Below are 27,195 nucleotides of genomic sequence, written 5' to 3'. Positions count from 1 at the left end.
TGCTCATGTCTGGCACCGCCCAATCTGATTTATGGAGCATTCAAATTGTTTCGATAAATTCTGTAGGGCTGCCTACTTACGGGATCGACTCGATGTACCATGGGATTTCCTGAATGTTCTCTCTGTGGAAGAAAGGTTTCGTGAATGATTCACATAGATTACACCACAAGCGTGTTTGTTACTGTTTGTGAATGTTGACAAACTTGACAGTGGTGGAAGAAGTACTCGGATATGTTGTACATAAGTAAAAGCAATACCACAATGTAGAAAAACTTTGTTACTGTATGTTCCTAATCCTCTGTAAGTAAAAGTCCGGTAACAAAAATTGCACTTGAGTAAAGTTAGTTTAAAGTTAGTACGTAGTTACTTTCTATCCACCACTTATTGATATTGTCTCTGTTGGGTGGAAATGTCCAACACTGTCGCTTCACGTCGCTTTTCGAGCTTGTGGAACTCGCCTCTCCCGTTTGCATGCGAGAGCTGGTGAAAACCTCTGAGAACTCAGATTAGTGGATGTGCTACTTTTGATGCTTACTTACTTTTTCTGCCCGACAGCAACAATATATATATCTTTTTTTAGAAAGAAAGAAGTTTAGCTTACTCGCAATATATGCCTGTGGTGTTGTGAGGACACAGGCAGGAGTAGTCGCGGAGGCCTCTGAGGCACGTGGCACCGCGGCTGCAGTTGTTCTCCTCGCACGTGTCGACCTCCACCTCACAGCGGGCACCGCTGTACCCCGTGTCACACGTACACTTGTATCCTCCCCCGGGGAGCAGGACGTCGGAGCACGTGCCATGGACGCACGGGCCGGTGGCGCAGGTGTCTGATGGATCCTGGCACAGCGGGCCCGCCCACCCGGAAGGACACGCGCACCGGTACAGGTCAAACAGCTCCTCGCACACGCCTTGGTTCCGGCACGGGTTGGGCTCGCACACCCGACCCCCGTAGCAGCCGTACTGAGGGCCAACGGTGGTTGTTGTCGTCGTTCTCACGAACTGCTCCTCCTGGGGTCTCGGCAGGTTGAGCTCGGTGTCCCCGTAGAAAGGCAGGTGAAGACCTCCGATCTCCACGGGACCCAGACACCCAGCCAGGCTGGTACCGCCGCCGGCGTCCGGCCCCAGTCCCCCTACATGGATGTCTACTCCCTCTCGGAGGAAATCCAGGTTCCCAGCAATCGTGTCTGACATGCAGCTCTCCCCTGACATTTGACATTTTAGTTCAGGATTAATTGTCGTACAGATAACTGTGATTAAAGATTTAATTGTGTTTTTGAACATAGCCTTTTAGGCTTTGTAAACAAAAATGACCAATGATCAATCAATAATCATAATAAATATGTGATGTAATGTCCAAAACAGGTCAGGCAGTTAATAATTTGATACTTTCAAAAAGTTTCAAAAATATCAAAAATAGTTGATCCAGCTCAGAACAATGCGACGCGTTCTATTCTGACTATTTATCAACATTATACAGATGAGATGAATAGAACAAAAGCTGATGATTGCGCAAAATAATCGTGTAAAAATTGTGACAAGCCCACCTCCATCTACAGCCAGAATCCATCTGGAGCTCTGGAGGGTCTCGTTATCCATGCTGAGCTCAACGGCGTGCCACTCTCCGTCGCTGACCGGACCCTGGGATTGCACTGTCAACCTGGGGGAGCCATCGACGCCGGCCTGCAGTTCCATCAGCAGACGCGAGTCCCGGAGGGAGATGGAGACGAAGCTGGAGCCCGTCTCTGCGTGCAGGAGGGTGGCGTCGGACTGGCGGGTGCGGAGGCTGAGGAAGACTCTGCTGAGGCTGCGCGTGATCTTTCCGTTGCCTTGGTAGGAGAAGATGCCACGGTCGCCTCTGAGGGTCATGTTAGACAAACCTGGAGGTGAACGGTGGAAGAAAGGGAGTGGGTTAACCACTTAAAATGCTCTAGACAAAAATGTTGTTTCTGCACCAGAAATAGCTGATCTACAAGCTACAAAGGGATGTCTAGGGATGTCCCGATCAAGTTTTCTTCTCCCAATCCGATTCTGATCATTTGATTTTGAGTATGACCTGTTCTGACATTCCATATGTTGATCCTTCCCCATCCATCCTTCCTCTTCGATGTCTCCCTTTTGACTGATACCTGTCCATTTAAACTCTAGACGGGCCTGCCCCAAAGTTATTAGTGCAGCTGCGCCCGGCAGCCGGCGAAGAGTTCTCAACAGGCCCGGAAATTAAGATCTTACCCCCCCATGCCAAAGCACCAGTGCTCGCCCAGCAGTCTGCTGTCACCCAGGATGCATGCACGTGACCTCACCCTCCGGCATCTTACTTGTATTGATACTATGGATGTCCCGATCAGGTTTTCTGATCGGATCTTATTCCGATCACGTGATCGGATTGGGACAACCCTACTACAAACACATTGATTTGTGACGCATTGTGAGATTGTAGATCTGCTATTTTTTGGGCTAATGTTCCCCGAATATGGATGCTTGGGTTTAAGTGGTTAATTTACCCAAAAATCCAAAATGAAAGCCCTAAGATGATACACAAAATAGGGAATTAATGATACAAAAACGTATTTAACAATATTAAAGTTTCGATTTTAGTCTTCCGTTCTAGGTCATTTCATTTGATATAGCTTAACAAATTAGATCAACTGATTCCCCTACCTAACTGTTTTTGCGGGTATCCCTGTTTTTGCGGCACAACCATATACTGTAGGCACAACATAACACACAAAGAAGCATATATTTAATTAAACCAGTGGTTCTCAAACTGGGGTCCAGGGACTCATCAAGCCATGTTCCTTTAGGGCAGGGGTGCCCAAAAGGTAGATCGCGATCTACCAGTAGATCACAAAGGCTGTGCAGGTAGATCACATGACATGCCCCTAAAGAGTATTTCATTTAAATATATTGAAGAAAAAAAAACGATAAAACAAAACGAGAAAAAAAAACATTTCGCCCCCTCTATTTCCCATTCCAAGTGCATTTGTCTTATACTGTACAGAATGTAACACGAACTCTACTATTCCGAAGCCCCCTCAGGTACATATTTAAACTATTTTCAGCAATGGTATAATAATTGATTTGGTGGGTAGATCTTGCCGAGCTGGTCATTTTGAAAGTAGCTCTCAAGTCAAAAAGTGTGGGCACCCCTGCTTTAGGGAGTCTGTAACTCGGGTCTATTTGGCTCCATTTGTACACTCAGAGTTATGGGGGTCCTTGAAATTTTTGAGAACCACTGAATTACAGAGGCATGTGGCGGTAGATTTAATCTGAACGGGGATTAACAGGACATGGAAGAATCCGGTGAAGGGTCCCAGCAATGGCTCTGTGTCCCTGCTGTAATTAACCACACTGTAATTGTCCATCGTCTTAATGAATGAATGCGCTTCAGCCTAGGGACTCTCAGTGCAGACGGTCCACTGAGTGAAGAATAGAAATAGCCTGGTGCAAGTATAGATAGATGGACATAGTTTTGCAGGACTTTGAGATGGGGAAAAACAGACCCATTTTAGTTCTAATGAACCATTCCCAACCTGTGGGCCAGGATATTGCAAGTGGTCTCCAAAATAATTGGCAAAACACTACGATTTTAATGATAATATTCAGTTTTCATTGTGATACCGATAAATAGGAACTTAGAGTATACTACATCATATACTAAGAATCAACAAATCTTAGTCGATGTCCAACGCTGGCTGCAACAGCCCTTCTTTGACTCACTCACACTCAAAGCCCTGGGAGAGCAGGTGGCAGATGGAAGAGGAGGGACATGGAGACAACTCGCACCACTTCACCTCCTCACAGCGCTGCCCTGCGGTGTTGGGGGGGCAGCTGCAGCTGAAGTCATCCCACATGGAGTAACACATCCCCCCGTTCAGGCAGGGATTGATCTAAGGAAGAAAAAATATAGTTTGAATTTATTATTATTATTATTATTATTATTATTATTATTATTATTATTATTATTATTGCGACCGAAGGTCGTGTTTACTATGAAAACCTGCATCTCTCGTTAGTTAGTTAGTTAGTCACCCACGTCTCCGTATACAGTATGGTATCGCATCTAGTGACATCATGGAGACACATAGATCTCCATATATGGATCTGACCTTGTGTCATCACTTGACATCATGGAGACATCATTAGATCTTCATATATGGTTGTCAGTCCATCATATCTGACATCATCAAACCCTCTACACTCATGACGCGTAGAGTCGTATGGGAATGTCAATATATGGCCATATCACGCCTCCATATATGGTCACGCCTCGTAACATCACACCTCCATATATGGTCACGCCTCGTGACACCACATGACATCATGGAGAGCATTGGAGACCCTTAAATCCCCATATATGGCTGTCAGTCCATCACGCCTCGTGACATCACACACTCCATATGTCATTCTGACATCATCAAACCCGAAAATTAAGGCCCGGACCTACCTGGGCCCTCATCAAACCCTGTACACTCAAGACACTGCCCCCGCTGCCACCCTTAGATCTCCAGATATGGAGCTGACCTGTTCTGAGATTCCATATGTTGATCTGTCCTCATCAAACCCTGGACACTCAAGACACGCTCCATATATGGCCAGTACATAATTCATGAAGAAGAAAGCAAAAGCAAGCACTCGGTTGAGTAATTCCACGTCATAATGTCACGGGTGCACGGTTCTGGAAGATACAGACTGTAGAAAATAATTCCAGCACTCACGTTGTATCCTGGAAGGATTTAAGTTTACATAATTCATTCCATATGTTGATCTGACCCCCCATGCCAAAGCACCAGCTCTCGCCCAGCAGTCTGCCATGACCCAGGCGGATGCGTGCACGCCCTTTAGGGCGAGGTCGCTTCTCGCCCTTTTGGGGCGAGTGCGCTTCTCGCCCTCAGGGCGTCTTACTGGTTATTACTATTATTTTGTTTTTTAAAGCTGGAGTATGTAACTTTCCTCTTCTTTGAACTTGATTTGAACTCCGGTCTCCCATGTAAAGTGCTGACATTTTTCTACTGAGCTACAGTAGTGTGGAAGCTCAGAAAAATCAGAATCAGAATAGAAAGGACATTGCATTATCGCCACATAATATTTGTGTCCACACACACACACACACACACACACACACACACACACACACACACATACACACACACACACACACACACACACACACACACACACACACACACAATCCCACAAAAAGCACCCAGTCTGTAAGGACGTGAGTACTCACGGTGCAGGCGTTGTCGCTGCTGCATCCTTGGGCAACGTTCACTCTCTGCTCCAGACGGTAGGTGGCCACTGAGGTCGCTATGGGGTACACCTGCAGTCGTTTGCTGTTAATCCTCAGGTCTTGGACACAGCCCTTGAAGTAACCGCCGAACGCGGCAGAGGCCCTGGGCTCTGGCAGGCCCCCGACGTAAACCAAGTCCCCAGGATGGGCCTGGACATGCCTGATGAGGAACGAGCCCTGGCTTTGGGCTGACTGGGACAGGGAGGTGGTGTCACCTTGGAGCTTGACTGTCAGCAGGTGGAAATGGCCGTCGCTGATCACACTTTGGCCGTGAAGGCTTTCAAAGGTGTTGACCTGAACTTTGACCCTGCCCTGCTCGAGCCACAGGCGGAGGTACTGGCTGGTGCTGTTGGCCAGGACGAGAAGCACGCCACTGGACTGTCTGGTGCGGATGAACATGGATACGGTTACATCGCTTCCAGGATGGTCGTCCAATGAAAAGACCCCATAGCTTTCCAGGTTTTCATTTCCAAACCTGGCAGTGATGTACTCTGCAATGGGCACAGAGAGACACAAGCAACATGTCAATATTATTATTATGGTGTTGCTGCGAGCCTCCTAGAAGGTGGGCAGTGGGCACAGAGAGACACAAGCAACATGTAAATATTATTATTACGGTGTTGCTGCGAGCCTCCTAGAAGGTGCATCTTCTAGAGTCTGTTTGTGTGTCCGTGGCTAATCTTGCAAACCAGTCCAGCGGTACAATAAACAACAATAAAATAATAAATATTAAAAAATCACACCCGTGTGAAATGAGGGGTGCTCTTATCATCATACATCATCTCATTCTGGGCCAATCACAATTTGCATCCTCACTTTTCCGTCTTCACTTTTTTGCCCTCACTTTTAGCTTCAATATGTACTTTGCTCAGCCAATCAATTATCAAATCATCGCTATGGGGTGATCAGCAAGCCAATGTTTGTGTTCACACAAACCTGGAAAACTGGGCATAGGAGGGGCTAGCTCTCCTCAAACATCATAATCCTATATTATTAAAATTGTCCAATTGGAGGGCCAGCCAGCAGGCCGGTAGACCACGTCATCATGCTCATGTCACTATGACTCAGCCATAACCATAGAAGGATTTCCCAAGACAGCTACGGCTACGCCCCAAAAACAAGTGGTTTAATGAGTGCTTATTTTGGTTCACTGAACATACTGCGTATGTGCAATGTTTTACACCAAATGCCTGACTTTTTAAATGAACCCTATATCGTTTGATTCGTTTCCATTCTAGGGCAAACATTTGACAAAAATACGTTTTTGTCAAATACGCTATTTTATAGTAGAGCTAAAACAGAAGGTGCCTAGTATAGAGCCCTGGGTGACTCAAGTATAGGGTTTAAGAGGTTATTGATTCACTTGAATACGAGGCCTTGAGGCTCATGAGGTGTGCCCATGCAGGTTAACTTATAGCTGCTAGTAATGCGCCGTCACCATTGAGCGCACCGAGTTGACAAGCTGTGGTGGACGGAACAGGTTATCTCGTGAACCAAAACAAGTCCCCTCGATCCGTGCTACACGAGCATGCCAATCACAGTTATTAGGGGTGACCTTTTATGGACAAGTGGCATGGGAATCGCTTACACGTGTCATTACTGAATCCCACGCTTCTTTAAGCCTTGTCCCAGGTGTGGCGGTAACGTCTGCTGTTCTATTTTGATTGTCGTTAAGCTCCTTTTGAAGTATATAGGCTATCTTTATCTTTCTATAGAGTGTTACCCCCTTAGGTAGACTCACTCACTCACTCAAGTCTTAAAGGGACACTTCACCCCTTTTGCAACCAGATCTTATTTCAATGATGTTTGGGAGACAAGAAACACTTCCTGGGGTTTTTATGTGGGTAATATGTGTTTTTAGACATTTTAGTATTTCAAAGTGTCCATGATGTCATGAACAGTTGGACACTGGTCTTCCTTCCTTCCTGGACTACAAGTTGTGTCAGTAAGACAGCCCTCTCCCTCTCCACAAGGTGGGGTGAGTGTATGGTAATTGTAGACCAGGAAGGAAGTGAGACCAGTGTCCATGACATCACGGACACTTTGATTGATTGATTGATTGATTGAAGAATTTATTAACAGTTTGCAGAATTACAGTACATTTCAAGCACAAACTCAATACAAAGGCTGTTAACTGTGAGTGGACGACCCAATTAAGCATTACACTTGTTTCCAACAGGGTCCACCATGTTCAAATCATCAAAACATTTAGAGACGTACAAATAGACACTTCTATAGACAGAACAGGAATTCATCAAAAAAGAATTCATCAAAAAGGAGGTAAAAAGGGAAAAGAAATATATACAGTGAGGGGAAAAAAGGGGGGGGCGGGGGGGGGGGGATTCAGATTTTACGGGGGCCAGTTTCGAATTGCAGCCATCCGTAGGTGCCCTTTGAGAGCGGTTTTGAAGGAGTCAAGGGATTCGCATGTCTTAATGACAGTTGGTAGGGCGTTCCACATTTTGGTGGCATAGGAGCGAAAAGAATTTAGTCCCTTGTTTGTGCCGAATCTGGGTTGTACATGGTTCGTTGCACTCCCTCTGGTGTTGTGGGTGTGGACTTCGTTAACATTAAGGAAGTATCTAGACAGGTACATGGGTATCTTGGTGGTGTATCGAATCTTGTGGACCAGACCCACTGCAAGATGCTGTACTCTGTCGTCGACCCTAAGCCATTCCAGCCTGTCGAAGTGGGCAGGGGTGAGGTGGGTTCGGGGGGCTAGATCAAATACTAAAATATCTAAAAACACATATTACCCACATTAAAACCCCAGGAAAGTGTTTCTTGTCTCCCAAACATCATTAAAATAAGATCTGGTGAAGTGGTGAAGTGTCCCTTTAAGTCTATCTGTGTAAACGCAGTCTCAACTGGTGACAGTCTCTCAGACTTTATAGCTATAACTGGATGGAAACAAATAGGAGAGTTACTTCAAATTAAACAAACCGTATTACAGAACCTATCCAATGCTTGTTAGCAGCCATTCTCGCTTAGTGCTGTCCTAGCAACTACCTTGTATTTCTGTCACCAGACGTATCGGTAGGAGTTCTCTGATCATCTGGCAACACAACACTACCTCTCTGGTATTTGAGCTGATTGTGAACGAAAATAAAAGCCTGGGTACTGAGGCTACCCTTCTGGTTGACTTCAACTTCAAACAACTTTATTAATTCTGCTATGGGCAGTGGTTCTCAAGCACATTAATTGGCTTAATTTGTATTCTCTGCGGCTATGGTTCTCAATATTGTCCTTGTGGAGGTTCCAGAACTCCCCAACTAAATTATTAAGGACCCAAACAGGCCCTTACAGGTCTCTAACTCTAAGTACAAATGAAATCAAAAGGACCATATGAGTTAAATTGGCTAATGGATAATCATACTGTACATGGGGTCCTGTCCATTTAACAGTTGATAATTGCTGCTCCACACAGTATGTGTTCACCCCCCACCCCCCACACACAGACAGAAAGACAAACAGATACAAACACACTTTTTATACTGCTCACATTGTGTGTTCTTACCCTCTGTACAGTTGGGGCCCTCATATGGTCTCTGGCACTCGCAAGCGTAGCTCCTCCATCCCTGACTCACGCAACGTCCCCGGTTCTGACACGGGCTGTCGTCGCACTTGTCCTTGTCACTGCATCCCAAGGTGACGTTCACCTGGGCGTGTGACTCTTCTGACACAGGCACCACCAGGTGTGAATCGACCAGCACATCCCTGAGGCAGCCCAGGAAAGCGCCTTGTCCATCCACCGATGTGCCCGACCCCTGAGCCAGCCCTGCTGCTCCTATGAGGAGGCTTTGGCGGAGGGGGGAACCTGGCATGGTGGCAAGGGCAGGGCCTGGGAGGAGTTGTCGTGTCTCTGTGATGGCGTGCATGTCGCAGTCGCCATCGGTGCAGAGCAGCCTGATCCGGCTGACGGCACCGCCCAACACCGCTTCCACCGTGTGCCACTTTTTGTTTGACACGTCCCCTGGGAGCTCCTGCACCAGTGCCCTGCGTGACCCTTGACCTGTCAGGCTGGTGAGGCGCAGACGGCCGTCTTTGAGTTCGATGGCGAGTACGTGCGGGTCGTCGGCGCCCGCTCTGCGCTGCAGCAGAGTGCCGACGGGCCGCCCCGTCCTGAAGCTGAACGTGATGTTGAGAGGGGCCTGCACGTCTGCAAGGGGGGTCTCTACGTACATGGAGCCTCTGGTCTCAAAGGAGAAGGCCGTGGGCGTCTGGCACTGTGGGCCAGTGAAGCCGGCAAGGCAAACGCACGTGCGAGTGTGCTTATCGTTGACGAGCAGCGGAGAGCACATCCCGCCGTTTACGCACAAGTCGCCGTCGCAGCCCGTGAGTGCAACTGTGCAGGTCTGCCCGCCATACAGACGGCCATCTTGGCTCCGCTCCGAGCAAAGGCACCTGAAACCTCCATTTTGGCTCTCACATATGCCACCGTTTTGGCACGGCTGCTGTTCACATCCTTTGATTTCCTCATCAGAGAGAGTGCCTGTAAACATCAATATTTGATTAGTGTCATTTCAAACATTCACATTTGAACCACTAATGTGGTGACCTATGTTGGCCATCTCATTACTAAAGCAAATTACAATTTGGAAAAGAAAATGAGGAAATAGCAGCTCTACAAACTTAAAGCTATATTCGCCACGCAATACTGTTTACTGGTGTAAAATTCTGTAGCCAACTAGAATTCCAAGAGGGGCAAAATTACCTGCAAAAAGCAACCATGAAATCCAAATGTACAGGCTTAATTTTATCATTGTCCTCGACAAGTCCTCCCAATGAATAGATGTATGATTATGGCTCCATTTCTGCTCACACTGTGGTAGAGAAGAGAGTAAATATGTAAATACATGTCAAATCCATGTTCAGTTCTGTTCCGCCATGCATGTCTTCACTGTCTGTCTGTCTAATGCTCCACAGTAAAATGTTTAGTGCTCATTTTACTCAGAGAGGATTGGGATCAGACAGATCTGTAAATCCAAAGAGAGTATAGGCCTATGTACATTTGTGCACTCTGTGGAGTTCAGTTAACACTCAGGGTTTTACTGTGTGTGATCGGTGCGAGGCAGATAGAGAGGATTAAGCTAATGCACTTACAGTGTGTTACTAATTGAGTGCTGTCAAAGGGAGGGGTTCAGAGGGTTACTTTGAGACATCTTTCCTGGACAGTCCTCAATGTAGTAACATAATGGACAGTAGTAGCCATGGTGTCTCACCTGAAGGAGGGAATTACACATTTTTGAGAGGCGCTAGCCCCTCCTATGCCCAGCTTTGTGTGTTTGTACCACGTAAATGATTTGATTGCCTGAGCACGGAATGTGATGTATGATGATGTATGATGATAATTGCACCCCTCACGTCACACAAGTGTGATTTTTTACATTTATATAGCATAATTGAGCCCCTCCTATGTCCAGCTTTGAGGGTTTGTGTAAACACAAAAATCAAGTGAGGGGCCAGGGGCGCTCTTATCATCTTACATCATCCAATAAAAAATTAATATACTTCCTCATGAATTCATTTGTCAACTTATGTTGACATAATTGTCCACATATGACGTAAAGTATCCTTTCATTGTCAATGGCATTTAATGTTTGTGTTGCCACAAAAAGTCGATTTGTTCAGACACGTATGACGTAAATTCTCCTTTCATTGTCAATGGCAAATGTGACACGTAACGGGACGAAAAGATGTATAGGAGGGGCTAGCGCCCCTCAAAAATGTTGTTAACGCAAACATTGAATGCCATTGACAGTGAATGGCCATGGCTTTGAGTGTTAATTTAACCAGCCTATGAAATGCATAGCAGACTAGAGACTATGGCATACGCATAGATAAAATAACATGAGTGAGAAAGGGAGTACAAAAATTAAAGTATCTACATTTTCTTAATATTGATTAAAATGTGATCAACAATGAAGGCTATAATCCAATCATTGAAATAATAACCTAACCATAATAGCTAGTATAAAGCCTAGTCCCTATTGCTGTTCAGTGTTCACAAAAAAGGGGAGAAGATAAATTGTAGAGCTGCAATACAGAGCCCTAGGGCTGTCAAACAGTATAGAAGACTACATTACCCAACGTGCGTTTCACCTAGTAGGTGCCATTTACGATACGTTTCAGCACATTCTTCATTTTTAATCATGGGGTATTAGTCTGCCCTTATCTAGGTATATTTTCACAGAAGGCAGTAGGATTATTATAGGAAACATTATATATATTTAATGAATTTATTGGGGGGGTGGGTTGTTGCTCCATTTACATTGACGCTTTCGGAGATAAAAGCAGAAACAGTCAATGAGCAAACGCCTTGTTTTGGTCTCCGACATGTCTCGTAGAATGTTAACGAGGAGCGTTCTACACACACATATTCAGGAAATAACTATTTCTCGGTCAATAATAGCGGATTGCCCGGGTTACGCAAGCAACCTGTCGTGAATAGGTAGCCTACAAGTGAAAACAACGAGGTTCCATCCATGTTGATTTGTTGGGTCGCAGTTCTAGTCGTGTGTCAACATTCTCCTCTGAGGGGGGCCCGTCCGCCCCAGCTCTTCACATAGGGGTCCTTGAGGTGGAGAGCGAATAAATGCAACATTCACGGGCGATTTGGGAGTCAGCACGGCGTGTTGCAAGAGTGTAACCATATAAAGTGTAGGCCTATGTGTATTTTGTTGAACATTTTTGTTGTTGAAAAAACATTTACAAATAGCTCTCTGTCTAGCTAGTTTTTAATGATAACCAGTAATCTATTCAGCCTTTAGGCACAACATCCCTAGAACTTATAAGCTTTATTGCACTGCATGCATCATTCAATGTCTTTGCTGTGGATCCAGTGTCACGTGTACTCGCTACTCATTACAGCGCGTTATCCCGCTATTGTGCATCCATTGTGCAGAAAGGTGCTGTAATTTATATATTTTATTTTAAAATAGCTCATAATATTCCCATTGTTCATTATTTGCTCAGTGACAGGGGTCTTCCCATCTCTCCACCCATAGGCTATGTCAAATTATCCTTGGATTGAATCCTATTGGATATGAAAACGCTATAAGAATGTTTTTTTACTAGGGCAGCTCTTTAGTAAACAAAATAAATGTTTATGAACTTTATCCAATCAGGAGAGCGAATGGAAGTGATGAAACAAAAACAATGGCAGACAAATTTGGAATTGGAACACTATAAAAATTGACCCTGAGGAATGGGTGAAATTGAGTGAAATTAGTGTCCCACCCCAAATTAATTTAAGACCTGAAGAGACCGGGAGTACAGCAATGATTAGGCTACTATTAGTAGAGCTTTAAAGTTTTAATAACAAACTTTTCTTTCTTTTCTTTAAAAAACAACAAAAAAAGTATATATTTGAGAAACATGTCACTATTTTGTTGTCAGCAACTTTACTCTTCTGTTTATCAGGACTAGTTGATGACAGGACACCAGACGCAGCAATGAAGAGAAAACCCAACCATCAATCTCCGAAACGGAGGAGCAAGGCCAGTGCCAGCAGAGAAACCACCTCGAAAAATGACACAGGGGGGCCGTCGTCCGATAACCCCAAATCCGAGATCGTCCACGACGAATCCACAAATCACAACCGGCGCCTGACTATGTCACAGCACGGCCACAAGCTTCTCAAGTTCCTGCACGAGGACAGGATCCGGCAGAGGTTCTGTGACGTGTCTGTGTCCGTCGGTGGGAGACTCTACGGCGCCCACAAGGTGGTGCTGGCACACGGGAGTAGCTACTTCCACGCCGAACTGTCAAAGAACCCCTCCGCAGAGCAAGTGACCCTAGACCATGTGGACGAGTCTGTGTTCCAGCACCTGCTGGGCTTACTGTACACCTCAGAGTGTGTTGTCGCACCGGCGGAACTTCCGGCGCTGGCGGAGGCGGCTCGCTTCCTGGACATGATGGATGTGCTGAAGTTACTGGCCGGAGACGGGGGCGCCTGGCGCCCGGTGACTCAGGAGCAGACTGAGGCAAGTGGGGCTCCTGAAGTGGAGATGACCCCAAACACCAGCACCATCACCACCGCCACGCAAGAACCACCACCTGTAACCACAGAAGCAGCAGCCACAGAGGGCCGAAGTCCGTCGTCGTCGGGTATTCAGTGCTCCCTGTGCAGCCGCAGGTTCTCCTCCAAAAGGTCAGTCCAAAGCCATGTGGCCAAGAGTCACGGTGGCGCACAGCCGCCAGAGGGGAGGAGGAATGAGGGGACGAGTCGGCGGGAGGCCACGACGCAGAGGAGGTCGGCACGCCAGAGGAGAGCACCCGCCAAGTACAAGAGGGACGACACAGAGTACCCCGTCCACAGTGACGACGCAGAGAAGCCAAGCACCCTGTCACCCAGAGAGGAGGAGGAGGAGGAAGCAGGAGGACCAGCGGTCGTCCAAAAGCGGAAGCCCAAACTAGACGTGACGGAGACGGCCAACCCGACCCTGAGAGACGATGGAGAGGAGGAGGAGGAAGAGGAGGCAGAGCGGGATGTGAATGAGGAAGAGACGGCCGGTCAACAGAAAAGTAGGGCTGGCATGATCAGGAAGTCTTAGTTGGCGATTAATTGTCATTGAAATAGCCTCAAATATACTGTACAAGGAAATGACTGACAATGCCCTGTACCTATAATCAAACAGACAAAAAAGTAAAAAAAAAAAAAAAGTAAAACTGAAAAAATCTATAATCTATAAGCCCACAACTCGCTGCATCGCAATGTGGTGCAAGGTTCCAGATCTGCAATTTTTGTTATTTTACAGAAGAAGTTAAGCTACAGATGAATGGAAATGATTAAGCAGAATAATTGTGATTATGTCAAATAATTGTGATTATGTTATAATTGTGACAGGCCAACATAAAAGCACCCTGGCAGTGGCAGAGCAGGATGAGCGTGAGGCAGAGGCCAGTGGTCCGGCTGCAGGGAGCTCCAGTCAGGCTGCAGGGTACCCAGAAGGTCTGGCTCCACTCATCATCCAAACGTCCAGCAAGAAGACTCTGAAGTGCCCCAAATGTGACAAGACCTTTGACCGTGCAGGTGGGTTAGTAGTAGTACGGCACAGCTGTCTCCCCATCTCCATCCACCTCTTTAGTAAACACAAAATACATTTCAGGTCGGGAAAACATTTTTATCGAAACAGGAGAGAGACGCCCACAAAGATATGATTTCAGCATATATAACTATTTAACACTAAGAAAGAAAAAAATAATCTAAACCCACCTTTACTAAATTTGACTTTCTTTTTCATTCAGTTCTGTAGGAATCTATTGATTGTTTATTGATGATGAGCTTGATTATTTTGATGCTTAATTAGTTTAGCTACACACTGTATAAACACTGCTTGTGTGCATATAGGTACCGGTATGTATATGTAGTTATGTAATATGTACCTATTTCTGCAAACGTGTCCACCAGAGAGTGCTAAAATGCAGCTCAACTGTGTTCATGTCTTGCTTATCTTGATTACTATTTTTGTTTGATCCCCTCCCCTAATATGTAGGCCCACTGGGTTAGAGCTCGTATTGCTAGATTGTTAGGCAGCACCTTACTCTTCACAGAGAAGATGGTGCATTGGTTCTCAAAATCTCAAACCTTTTAATTTCAAGGACTCCCATAACTTCAAGAATGCAAAAAGAGGTCCAAGGCACTCCCATAACTTCATTTGGGATAAACACAAGGGTTCCCTTGAGTCAGAGTCAGTTGAGATGTTTGAGGGGGCACATTTTTATTTCATATTGTGTTTTTAAATCAAACAGGCAGTGGCAGTTCTAGGCATAGACATATATACATAGACGCCTCATTTGCCGCTGCAGTTCATTGGAGCGACGTGTATCCCAATGAAGGCGGAAGTGCAGTGCTGAAGGCTTTTTTTTTTTTTAACAAATCTTTATAACAGTCATGACAATATACATTACAAAACAAGACAAACAAACAAACACAAACAACAAAGTTATTAACAATACAACATCAGAGCCAGGGGGGATTAGATTACTAACAGAAAACATTAAAAGAGTGAACACAAAGCAACAGTTCTCCGCAGCTTTCTTATTTAGAAGTGCTGAAGGCATTTGCTGAATGCGACTGCGTCGCTGCCCGAGTGACGTCACTCATGTGAATCCTCCATGTCTCTCGCTGTCACTCAAGTGACTACTGGCCAATCACAGCGCGTCTTTTCCAGGACTTATGTTACGCACGCGGAAGCTTGACAAGCTTCCGCTTTGCTTCCGCTATTCTTCGCAAGGAATGTCGGGAAAATAGTGCCTTCAATTTTGACACACGCCTCAGAGCCGGAAGGGGCGTCTATGTATATATGTCTATGGTTCTAGGACTCCGGTGGCACTATGCAAGATTATTTTCGGTGACCCCCCACCAGGGCTGTAGCCAGGCTTCAGAAAATACTGAGGGAATGCTAGTGCTGCCCCACCAGGGGGGGTCCGGGGGGGCTACCCCCCTGGGCTCAATTTATTTTTTTAAACTTGCGATGAAAATGCTTCAATCTGGTGCACTTTGAGATAAGAATTAAGAGGCTAGATCTATAAAGAACTACACACATCATATTAGATTATTATCATCTTTACTGTGCTATTATATAGAACACAAGTACAAAACAAAACATTGGACAGGGCAGGGGTGGTCAACTTTGATGATGGAGAGGGCCACATTCCTGTATATTCCACACTCACTCCAGAGGGCCACAATGCATATAGTAAAAATCACACCCGTGTGAACTGAGTGGTGTAAGGTCTTATATAGCCTGTCTGACGTAATGAAATCATGTCTGACGTAATGAAATCACACCCGGGTGAACAGGGTGAACATAGCAACCATGCTCATTTTTTCTGCACTAACAAAGCCAGTTGTAGGAGTGGTTTACACCACTCAAAAAATAGCTGATCTACAAACTCAAAACATGTCGCAGTGTGATGCATTTTGAGCTTGTAGATCTTTTGCATGCAAAGCACCTGACGAAGCCTAGATGGCGAAACGTGTCGTGCAATAAAACAATGAAGCACATCTAACCTTGTCCTTTTGACTAGGGTACCAGGCTGGGGGCCGAGTCCGCACGCGCGAGGTCGAGGTCTTGCCCTGAAAATTAATTTTGGGGTCTTGCCCTGAAAATTAATTTTCAGGGCAAGACCCCATTTGAAAAGGATACCCAGTTCGACATGCATAGGTTACTGACCCCCATTTAATGCCATGTATATCTGCCACAAGGGCCACAAGGGGGCGCTCCGCGGGCCGCAAATGGCCCGCGGGCCGCCTATTGTGGAACCCTGGCTTAGAATATAAATACATATTTGCATCATACACAATCAATGGAATACCGGTAGGTTGAAGTGTGTGTGTGTGTGTGTGTGTGTGTGTGTGTGTGTGTGTGTGTGTGTGTGTGTGTGTGTGTGTGTGTGTGTGTGTGTGTGTGTGTGTGTGTGTGTGTGTGTGTGTGTGTGTGTGTGTGTGTGTGTGTGTGTGTGTGTGTGTGTGTGTGTGTGTGTGTGTGTGTGTGTGTGTGTGTGTGTGTGTGTGTGTGTGTGTGTGTGTACACAGGGAAGTATGAAAGTCACACCCGGGTGCACACAGGAGAGAAGCCCTTCCAGTGTGACGTGTGTCTCCAGCGCTACTCCACCAAGTCCAACCTGACGGTGCACAAGAAGAAGCATGCCAGTGACGTCCCCTTCCAAAAGAAGGAGCACAAGTGTCCCTTCTGCAACAAACTCCACGCCAGCAAGAAAACCCTGGCCAAGCATGTCCGCAGGTCAGGCATCTCTCGATGTCCTCTCGCAGTCCCTGTTACTGTACAACACTGGTTCTCTATACTGTATGTGTCCAGCTAAATGAATGATAGTCAGGACCCAAATGGAGGGGTTAAACAAATTGAACCCCTTGTTTTAGCTGAATTTGGGTTGAATGTGATTTGTGGCGCTCCCTCTGGTGTTGTGCCTGTGCACGTCTTTAACATTGAGTAGTTTGACAGGTATACATACATAGGTATGTATACAATGCTATAAATGGTATCAATGTCCTGGGGTTTGTAGGCTGACCCAAGTCAAACTGGGTGTCCTTGAAATCAAAAAGGGAGAGAATCATTGCTACACAACAGCCCTGTTTAACGTTGCCCATTACCTCTCAAAATGGCATTGTCATTTATTTATTTTTGCCAGGTTCCATCCAGACCACATCCAGGAGTTTCTTACCATGAGGAAGAAGAAGAGTGAAGGCTGGAAGTGTGCTGTAAGACTGCTTTCAATCGAGACTGTGTACAATGGAGTTGGTTCACACATTCATGTTTTATTGCTATTGACAATGCTCTTTGTCAGCGAAATGAGACTTTGTTTTGACTTTTAGTCATTTGCTGTTTAATCTTGGCCTCCCTGTTTTTAATCAACATAAAACAATATATATTATATTATAAAATATAATCATAAATAGTAAAATTATCTGATCTACAACCTTACAACACGATGCGCCACATCATGAGCTTGTGGATTGACTATTTTCGGTATTTGCCGTACGACGAAAAACTGCACTATATACTGTGGGGCTTAATTGGTTAATTCCCTCTCCCTGTTCTGTTCATCGTCTCTTCCCAGATATGTCTTAAGACCTTCACACGCAGGCCTCATTTGGAGGAACACATGATTCTGCACAGCCAAGACCGGCCCTTCAAATGTACTTTCTGTGACGAATACTTCAAGTCCAGGTTTGCCAGGCTGAAGCACCAAGAGAAGTACCATTTAGGTGAGTCAGTGGAACTGTTACGACTTAATTTAGTTTAGTTGGTTGTTTAGAGATATTTATTGTTGTCTGTTCTGTTGGGTTTCTTTTTGGCTGGTGACTATTAGTTAGTTAGTCAGTTAGTTGCGAGAGTGAGGTCTAGCCAACACCAACTCGGGATTCCTGGATCGCTGCCCTCCACAATTTCCTATCCAACATCAGGTTCTTGAGCTCTGCAGTGTTGTCAGCCAAGCTGTCGCGCCGCAGCACGTCTACATAGGTGGTACGCTTCTTTCCCCTCCTGGGTTCCTATGGGAGCCTGGGTTGGCTCCAATGGACCATATGCAGACCGCGGCCATCTTACCATATAAGTTAATAGCAAGGTGCTAACAAGGTGCAACTTCCCATTGGCAGCCCATTCATTCCGACGTTGAATGCGATTGAAAGAAAATTGGACTCATGTATACTCTCATTCGGATTTTAATTCATTCTGGTCTTTCTGAGCATGCTCATTTCCAAGGCGCTCCAACTCCAAGGCGCTCATATCCAAGGCGCGCCGAGGAGTTTGCACATAGAGCGCGTTATTTTGTGCATTTTGCAGATCCGAAATCCACAAAAAAAACGTGGAGCAGCAGCAGTGATGATGATCCCCCTGATCTGTGAGTGTTCAAAGATCCAACCGTCCCGAGTTGATGATCACTCTGATAATTTTCTTAAAAAAAAGAAAATGTTATGTTTTTTTTTTGTGGCTTTCGCCTTTATTTTTTATGGAGGGATAGACAGTAGGCTGACAGGAAATGGGGAGAGAGATGGGGGGGTGACATGCAGTAAAGGCCGTCGGGGTCGGGGGTCGAACGAACCCACGGCACATGCACTGCCAGACTGGATTACCAGCCAAGGTGCCTGGACCGCTGAGCCACAGCCCAGGCCACTCTGATAATTTTCAAACATGTTTGATATAGGCTAGCCTATAGAGCGTCGCAGTCCCACCCCCTACCAGGGCCCAGGAAATGTTTCCCCGTTCATTTTCCTCATAGACATTTCAAAACAATTTTTTTAAAGACCTTTTAAGCCTCGTACAAAGCCAACTCTTGTCGTGACAAATCATGACAACAAACACAATTTTTTGGGCCGAACAAATAATTAGAAAGAAGAAAAAAACGGCAGGTTACAACACTTTTTTTGTTGTTTTTCTTTGTAATTATTTGTTTGGTTGTCATGAGTTGTCACAACTCGAGTTGGCTTCGTCCGCGGCGTAACCGTCTTTAAATTAATACTTTTTGAAATGTCTATGGGAAAAATGCATTGGGAATCATTTCCTGTGCCTGGCGTCATCATGAAAGGGGGCGGGACTGCGACACTCTATTGCCTATATGTATCTGGATTGCTAAATCATGCTACTGTAGGCTACAGTGCATCGGGGGACTCACAGAAAGACAGTGGAGGAGAGAGAGGACGCAATGCCGTCAGCCCGCTGTTCAGTGATCACACGCACGCACGCACGCACGCACGCACGCACGCACGCACGCACGCACGCACACACACACACACACACACACACACACACACACACACACACACACACACACACACACACACACACACACACACACACACACACACACACACACACACACACGCACAGTCCCAAGAATACGCTATTATCGCTATAACGTCCATCCTATCCCCTTAAACTTTTATAGGCTATAACAAAACGTCATGAAACATAACGGCTTTGCAGTTTAATTGCATTGATGAGCAGCTGCAATCAATCTAGTATTAAACACCAATTTATTCTCTGGTAGCCTACAGTACTTTGCCCGGATTACATTATGCCATGCCATGATGATGCGGCGATGGTGTATCGTGCAGATAAGCTATACATTATGCTTTATGCGATGTACAAGACCACAGATGGGACACTTTGTCAGCCTGTAGATCAGCTCTTACTTACACAATGTACGTGCATTGTGCAAAGTCGAAGCACAAATCCAATAGCCTTGTGAGGCGCTCAGCGAAAAGTTGATAAATGCGATGCCCCCCCCCCCCCCCCCATGTTTACTGCTTTGTGTGTGTGTGTGTGTGTGTGTGTGTGTGTGTGTGTGTGTGTGTGTGTGTGTGTGTGTGTGTGTGTGTGTGTGTGTGTGTGTGTGTGTGTGTGTGTGTGTGTGTGTGTGTGTGTGTGTGTGTGTGTGTGTGTGTGTGTGTGTGTGTGTGTGTGTGTGTGTGTGTGTGTGTGTGTGTGTGTGTGTGTGTGTGTGTGTGTGTGTGTGTGTGTGTGTGTGTGTGTGTGTGTGTGTGTGTGTGTGTGTGTACCACGTTGTTGGTATTGGATGTTTGCTTGAGAACTTTGACCCTGGATCTGTGTGCTCATTTCCAGGTCCGTTCCCCTGTGAGATCTGTGGCCGGCAGTTCAATGACACGGGCAACAGAAAGAGGCATATAGAGTGCACACATGGAGGCAAAAGAAAATGGACCTGCTTCATCTGTGGGAAATCTGTAAGGGAAAGGTAAGCGTGGGATGGGAATCACTTGTCCCACAATCTCAGCATAAGCACACCATATTGCTTAATTTAAACACTTAAAAGAGCCCTTCATCCATTTTCAACCTATCTTCATATAACCCAGTGGTGGGTGTAACAGCGTTAAAAATAGCGGCGTTATATAATGAGAATACTTTTTTTGGTAACGGAGTAACCTAATGAGTTAGTTTGCAAATAGAGTAATCCGTAAGACCTATATTTCCATGTTGTTTTTCTGTTGCCACAACCCACAAAGGAAAAACACATTTTGCGCTGTTTCCTCTGTCATGGAGAAGTGACAGGCTGCCTGCGAGCACGCACCGCCGTGTCGCAGTGTTACACAGACATCATCAGTGACCCATTATCCAGGGGGCACAGTCAGTAGTGCTGTCGCCTCACAGCTAGAAGGTCCTGGGTTCGATTCCCGCTGGGGGCATGTTCCCTCCTCCGCATCATCAGTGCCCATACCCGAGGTGGGGTTGGCGAAAGGGCCTTTCTGTGTGGAGTTTGCATGTTCTCCCCGTGTCCCCTAGGGTAGGTACCCTCACAAAAACATGCAGTAATCCTGGTCTCTAAAACTACCTCCCTCTGGCCAGCCGGGGCGCCTGATGGAGGGGAAAGGAACTGGTTGGAATAACGTGTTCCTTCCACGCGCTACGTCCGGCCAGGGAAATTCCCCCCCTGTCAGGTGAAAAGAAGCAGCTTGGACTCCTCATGCATAGAAGGAGGCATGAGGTCGGTCCGCTGCCCCCCCAGGTTGACAGAGGAAGTGTAGTGCCCAGGATGACATTAAATAATTGGCACTGGGTGAAAAAACTGGGCTGCAAAATCGTGGGATAAAAATTATATAAAAAAGAAAAATTGCACCACTCAGTTCACACGGGTGTGATTTTCCTTCTTACATATCACACTAATCCATGAGCATCAGTCATTGAATGTAGACTTTCAACCACAATGTCTATTTACTGATGTGTTTCCCATAGATCACGTTTAGTAACTGTTCCTACTGAAACTCTAGCCAGTCGAACAACCTTTGTATCTGAAGCTCCTGCTATCTGTGCTCCAATAACACTCTTTCATAGACACATTTCCTCTCTTCTTGATGGATGGATGGATGGTAGTAAGGTAAACGCTTAATTGTATCATGCAGTATGCCTGTATGGAAGCAGATGCATTTGTTAATTTATTCAAGTTCTTCCTTTACTTGGGCACCAGATTGTATGTTTAGGTTTTTGTCCTACTAAGGTCTAAGTTAATGGCAGTTTAAGTTGGAAACTAAGCATGAGTTGCAGTGAAAGGGCAGATGCATAATAAATATAATAAATAAATTACTTTCACACTCCATTTCCATAGGACAACACTGAGGGAGCACTTGCGGATACACAGTGGTGAGAAGCCACATCTGTGCAGTATTTGTGGACAGAGCTTTCGCCATGGCAGCTCCTATAGGTGGGTTGAAAAGTGTGGATTGCCTGAATTCAGTAGTCATTAGCAGCTCGGACAGTCATACAGATATGAGTAGAGACAAATATGTCTAAGCTTCAAAAATAAAATAATTACAAAAAATATATATAATTAGAGGAAGTAACCGGTAGTAATCGGGGCGGCAGTGACTCAGGGGTAGAGTGGCCGGGTAGAGCGGTAGAGCGGCCGGCAGTTCGATCCCGGGCTCCTCCAGAGTTGGTGTCGAAGTGTCCTTGAGCAAGACTCTGAACACCTAGAATTGCTCCTGATGTGCAGGTTGCCTTGCATGGTTTCCTCCGCCAATCTATGTAAAGCACTTTGGATAAAAGCGCTATATAAATGCACCATTTACCATTTTATGTACAGGGAGGGAGTAAAAATAAGGTACCAACAACCAAAGGAGATTTAGGGTCTTGCCTGGGCCTTTGCAGTTTGAACAGCCCATGATTGGCATGGTGTATGAGATACAGTTGGAGGCCATCGATATTGTCCTTTTCTTTTTGCTGAGGTTTGCGTGATCTGCGCAAAAGGACAGTTAACCCATTTTTGGCGGGAACCCCTTTTGGTGTTTTAAACATTGTTATAATTTAGCTATTGAAAAAAAGCAGATCTACAAGCTCATAGCGCGCCACCGAGTGGCGCGCTACGAGCTTGTAGGTCTGCTATTTTTGAAAAATCGTGAAAATATTTATTTCAGAAAACTGGAGGATTTAGAAGGATTTTTTTTTAAATTTTGAGGTCAGGCCTAAATGGGTCAAATGATAAGGGACAATATCGGTGGCACCCAACTGTATTATCGTATATGGGTGTGTGTCTGTCTGTCTGCATAATATGGTGTCATCATAAATATCAGTCCTTTAATCATACTGTAAACACGCTTTCTCTTTCCGTTCTGACAGGCTCCATCTACGAGTCCACCACGATGACAAACGCTACGAGTGTGACGAGTGTGGGAAAACCTTCATTCGCCATGATCACCTGACCAAACACCAGAAAATACACTCTGGTAACGGCCTTGTTGTTGCATAGTTACACTGAGGAGAAACCACTTTGTTGTTGCATAATTACACTGGGGAGAAAGCACTTCGCTGTTGCATGATTACACTGAGTCAAACGGGTCATGTTTCATTAGATGTTTTTACGTGCAGGGGAGAAAGCGCACCAGTGTGAAGAGTGTGGAAAGTGCTTCAGGCGCCACGATCATCTGACTGTGCACTACAAAAGTGTTCACTTGGGGGAGAAAGTGTGGCAGAAGTATGTTTTCATATAAGCCAAGGCTTTATCTACCATTTATTAAATAATTTCTCTGTGGTTCTCTTAATTTCAAGGACCTGTAAGGGTCATTTTGTTTCCATTCGTACACTCTCAGAGTTACAGTCGTGTACAGTCGTCTAAGCTTAATGCAACGCATTACTTGTAACAGAGTAGTTCTATATTGCAGTATTGATACTTTTACTCAAGTAAAAATTGTGAGTACTTTTTCCACCACTGCTTATTTGCTACTATGAACTAACAATCTGATCTGGTATTTAAAGGCATTACATGTACTGTATATACTGAATTTGAGCAAATGTTAACTGTGTCTGCAGGTATAAAACGGCTGTGCATCAGTGTGAGGTTTGCAAGAAAGAATTCAAAGGAAAGTCCAGTTTGGAAATGCACTTCAGGACCCACTCTGGTAAAACTAATATACACCATTAAAATAGTTCTATTGATTTGTGTAGAGGTATAGTGTATTAGTGTTGCTGCCGTTTAGAAGCCTTGTATCTCCATATTTTAACTTATTTTTAAATTAATGTGATACATCGTCATACAAGAGTGTCACACAGAAGTCACAAGATCTACAATGTGAGCTTTTAGATAGAGAGTTTGTAGATTGTAGACTAATAATTAATAATTTCCTCTTTGATTATAAATGATATTGGAACACACATTATTTTGACATTACCTGAAAAGTATAGTTTTGGACATACCAGGTTTCTACCCGACAGCAACGATATTCATTTAATGATGGCCGTAGACTAGATCACAATATACTGTACATACATAGACACCTACAGTACAGTACAGTACAGTACAGTACAGTACAGTACAGTACAGTACAGTACAGTACAGTACAGTACAGTACAGTACTGCTGGCAGCATGAGAGGCTTATTCTGTTTGGTTCCTTTAAAAGGAGAGAAACCCTACAAATGTACAGAGTGCCAGCAGACGTTCCGCATCAAGAAGACCCTGACCAAACACATGGTCATTCACTCGGACGCCCGTCCCTTCAACTGTCCCCACTGCAGTGCCACCTTTAAAAGGTATGTATCTGTATGTAACCTTGATTTAACCACAAGACTCACATTCACGTTCGAGACCTCGCATGTGTGAACTGGCCGAGACGAGACCAAAACACCTTAAAAACAACAAAACACGGTACACGATAATAATAGAAATGTGCAACAAATACAGTGAGTATGAGATAAAATACAAATACAAAAATAGCAAAAGAAGCATTAGCATATCTACAAGCTCAAAATGTGGCACCAAGCGACGAGTTTCAAGCTTGTGGATCTGCTACGTTTGTTTGACAATATCGTATGATCAAGTACGGCTTTAATTTGCCAAAAAACAACAAAACACGGGACAACAAATACAGTGAGTATGAGATAAAATACAAATACAAACATTGAGCCTAAAGTAAAAAAAATAGCAAAAGTTAAAAAAAAGTTAAAAAAATAATACGAGCTTTATGCCCTAAATTTACTAATTAACTAAATAACTAGAATAAAATGGCCTGTAAAGAATGTAACTCGGCTTACATTTTTATGTTTTAAAGGAAAGACAAGCTGAAGTACCACATGGACCACGTGCACAGTGCCAAGTTCACTGAGCAGCAGCAGCCTCTTGGGGTGCTCGACGAGGACAAAATGGTGTCTCTGCCTTATAAGGAAACGTCAAAGGCATACCGGGCAGAAGCCAAGCCGGTCGTCCCCAGCGCGGCCACCTCGGCGAGCATCTGCGTGCCTGTGACCCTGGTGCCTGTGCAGATGGCAGGAGTCACAGCCGGGCAGGGTGACCTGAGTGGCCACAGGGTTCCTCTGTCCTCCTCCTCAAGGTTATTATTATAGCTAGTGCATTTATTTGTTATTATAATTTTTTTGGTTTAGTTCTGACTTTTCATGTATAATTTCAGTTTAGTTGTAATTTGTTTTGTTGTTTTAAATGGGTTTGGAAGTTTAGTTTTAATTTTTGTGAAAAGGCTCTGTTTTAGTATAGTTACAGTAGTATTTATTTGAGTGTTTTTTATTTTAATATGGGGTGGACAGGGCTAAGATTGTGAAAATAACGGATCTGCAAGCTAACGTGTTACAATGCGATGCGTGAGCTTGTAGACTTTTCACAACAGGGCTTATAACTGTCAAAACCCAAAAAATATCGGAAGATAATATTTCATATCCACCCAAGGGTTTTATGTGAAAGGCTAAAACTAAGTACATTTTCTCTCAGATTTGAGTAGTTTTTGCTAGTTTTGTAAACAATACAGTTGCAGTTAGTTATCGTTTTTTTTCAGTTAACTAAAATGTTTTGTGAATTCTAGTTATTGTTTTTTCTATACTATACTACTAGTAACCATGGCCCTCCTCCAAAACCACCCAGTGTGCTGACCATGCAGACCCAGGGACAGCAGCAGCAGCAGACAGCGACACCTAGCAGCTACCAGGCTGCAACAGACCTGGCCTTCCTGGAGAAGTACACCCTGACGCCCCAGCCCACCAACATCGTCCACCCAGTCAGACCCGACCAGATGCTGGACCCCAGGGAACCATCCTACCTGGGGGCGTTACTGGGCCTGGAACCCGGCTCCTCTGTGCAGAACATCTCCAACCCTGAACCCACTCACTGACGTCCTCAGTCAAACCAAGTGGAATGGAAACGCGTTGCATGTATCGGTAACGTGAACAAAATTTTTCTTTTACTCCTAGATTTACCCATGGTAGGTATGCCGAGCACGAGTGCTCTTTTTCAGAAACATCCTGCAGTGCCTTGCTCAAGGGCGCTTCAGCGGTGTTGAGGGAGGGGTGAGCAGCCAGTGACCATTCACTTCCCCACTCCTGCTGGTCTGAGGGATTGAAACAAGAACCTTTCAGTCCTCCTAACCTTTAGGCCACCGCTGACACTCTTTGCTTTGTTTTGTGTGTACATGTTTTTGTAGGCTATTAAAGGCTAAAATTAACATATCACAATGAATGCAAATACATGTTTATACTGTAGCTCGTTGCTGTCAGGCAGAAACCTCTTATATCTCCATATTTTAACAATGCATGTTAAGCTTGTCGATCTGCTACTTTTGTTATGTTTGAATATCCTGAAAAGCAACTGTTTTGGACATACGATATGAGGTTTCCACCCAACATAGACGATATATTAAATTGATAATTTTTTATCAATTAAACCAGTATGTAAGAGTTGAAATGAGTGAATACGATCAGTACATAAACTCAAGGAAATCGTTGTAAGTTATTGCAATGTAGCCTAATGTAATTATAATATAATACAATGTAAAATAATAATAATGAAGGAGAGAAAATAAATCTGGTAATTTGACATTGGTTTTAGCTTTTTATAAGTGGGGATTGTATAAATATTTAATTTATTAAAAATAGTAATTGGTTTTAGCTTATAAGTGGGGATTGTATAAATATTTAATTTATTAAAAATAACAGATTAATCTTATGTTTGAGGCCTTAAAATGTAATGTAGAGTTGTGTACTGTCCAGTGCTGTGTGTGAATCAAAAAGGTTGTTGGTTTTGTACCTGACCTTATGCATTGTTTTCATATTTGTATTTTGACTGACAAAGGGTCATTTTATACCTTCATGAATTACATGTATTTTGTACAGTTTCATTCAATTGTAATGATATAAAATCAAGAACCTACTACACACAGTAAAACAATTTAACCTTTCTGCTGTTTTATCTGAATATATGTATCTAAATGGTTTGCAGGGGTGTGGAACAAAAGCCCTCTACCTGGCTGCTTTGCACAACATTACTCGAGCTTCAGCCAGGTGAATTTAATCATCACACCAATCTGTACAAAGTTACTGGTTAAACAGGTATCGGTATTCAGCCATGTTCATCAAGTTACATTGGCCACCTGTAGAGGACTGGGACCCTACAGATTCTGTAATCTCTTGGAACTGTTTTGAAAGCAATGTAAGTG

At 44.6% G+C, this 27,195-nt stretch overlaps 2 protein-coding genes across 8 annotated transcripts in view; one reads left to right on the top strand and one right to left on the bottom strand.

The window, feature by feature from the left end:
• The window catches only part of LOC306912543 (protein crumbs homolog 1-like), an 11,225-nt gene extending 1,000 nt beyond the window's left edge, over positions 1-10,225 (bottom strand). Inside the window, exons 1-7 of the mRNA XM_079488841.1 lie at positions 10,002-10,225; positions 8,805-9,779; positions 5,228-5,778; positions 3,719-3,884; positions 1,542-1,874; positions 602-1,199; positions 81-122 (exon numbers count right to left, since the gene is read on the bottom strand). Coding sequence (XP_079344967.1) covers positions 81-122; positions 602-1,199; positions 1,542-1,874; positions 3,719-3,884; positions 5,228-5,778; positions 8,805-9,779; positions 10,002-10,050 — 2,714 coding nt within the window. The 5' untranslated portion in view covers positions 10,051-10,225. The remainder of the gene's footprint in view (positions 1-80; positions 123-601; positions 1,200-1,541; positions 1,875-3,718; positions 3,885-5,227; positions 5,779-8,804; positions 9,780-10,001) is intronic.
• On the top strand, positions 9,496-27,195 carry LOC306912545 (zinc finger and BTB domain-containing protein 41-like). Of its 7 annotated transcripts, none has more exons than XM_079488846.1 (14): positions 9,496-9,622; positions 12,710-13,813; positions 14,136-14,321; positions 16,830-17,037; positions 17,444-17,513; positions 17,873-18,020; positions 20,377-20,506; positions 21,872-21,967; positions 22,882-22,988; positions 23,131-23,236; positions 23,572-23,660; positions 24,160-24,289; positions 24,808-25,086; positions 25,599-27,195. In XM_079488846.1, exons 2-14 carry the CDS (start codon positions 12,742-12,744, stop codon positions 25,873-25,875), a joined length of 2,898 nt encoding a protein of 965 aa, XP_079344972.1. In that variant the 5' UTR covers positions 9,496-9,622; positions 12,710-12,741; the 3' UTR covers positions 25,876-27,195. The 7 variants fall into 7 exon arrangements, with proteins under 7 accessions (XP_079344972.1, XP_079344974.1, XP_079344973.1 ...); XM_079488848.1 differs by lacking the exon at positions 9,496-9,622 and adding an exon at positions 11,351-11,392 and having other exon boundaries at positions 25,599-27,194; XM_079488847.1 differs by lacking the exon at positions 9,496-9,622 and adding an exon at positions 11,465-11,738 and having other exon boundaries at positions 25,599-27,194.

The sequence above is a fragment of the Electrona antarctica genome (assembly GCF_951216825.1).
Source record: "Electrona antarctica genome assembly, chromosome: 19".
In the NCBI taxonomy this organism is placed as follows: domain Eukaryota; kingdom Metazoa; phylum Chordata; class Actinopteri; order Myctophiformes; family Myctophidae; genus Electrona; species Electrona antarctica.
Note: the sequence above shows the minus strand (reverse complement) of the source record. Positions and strands in the feature narration are given on the sequence as shown.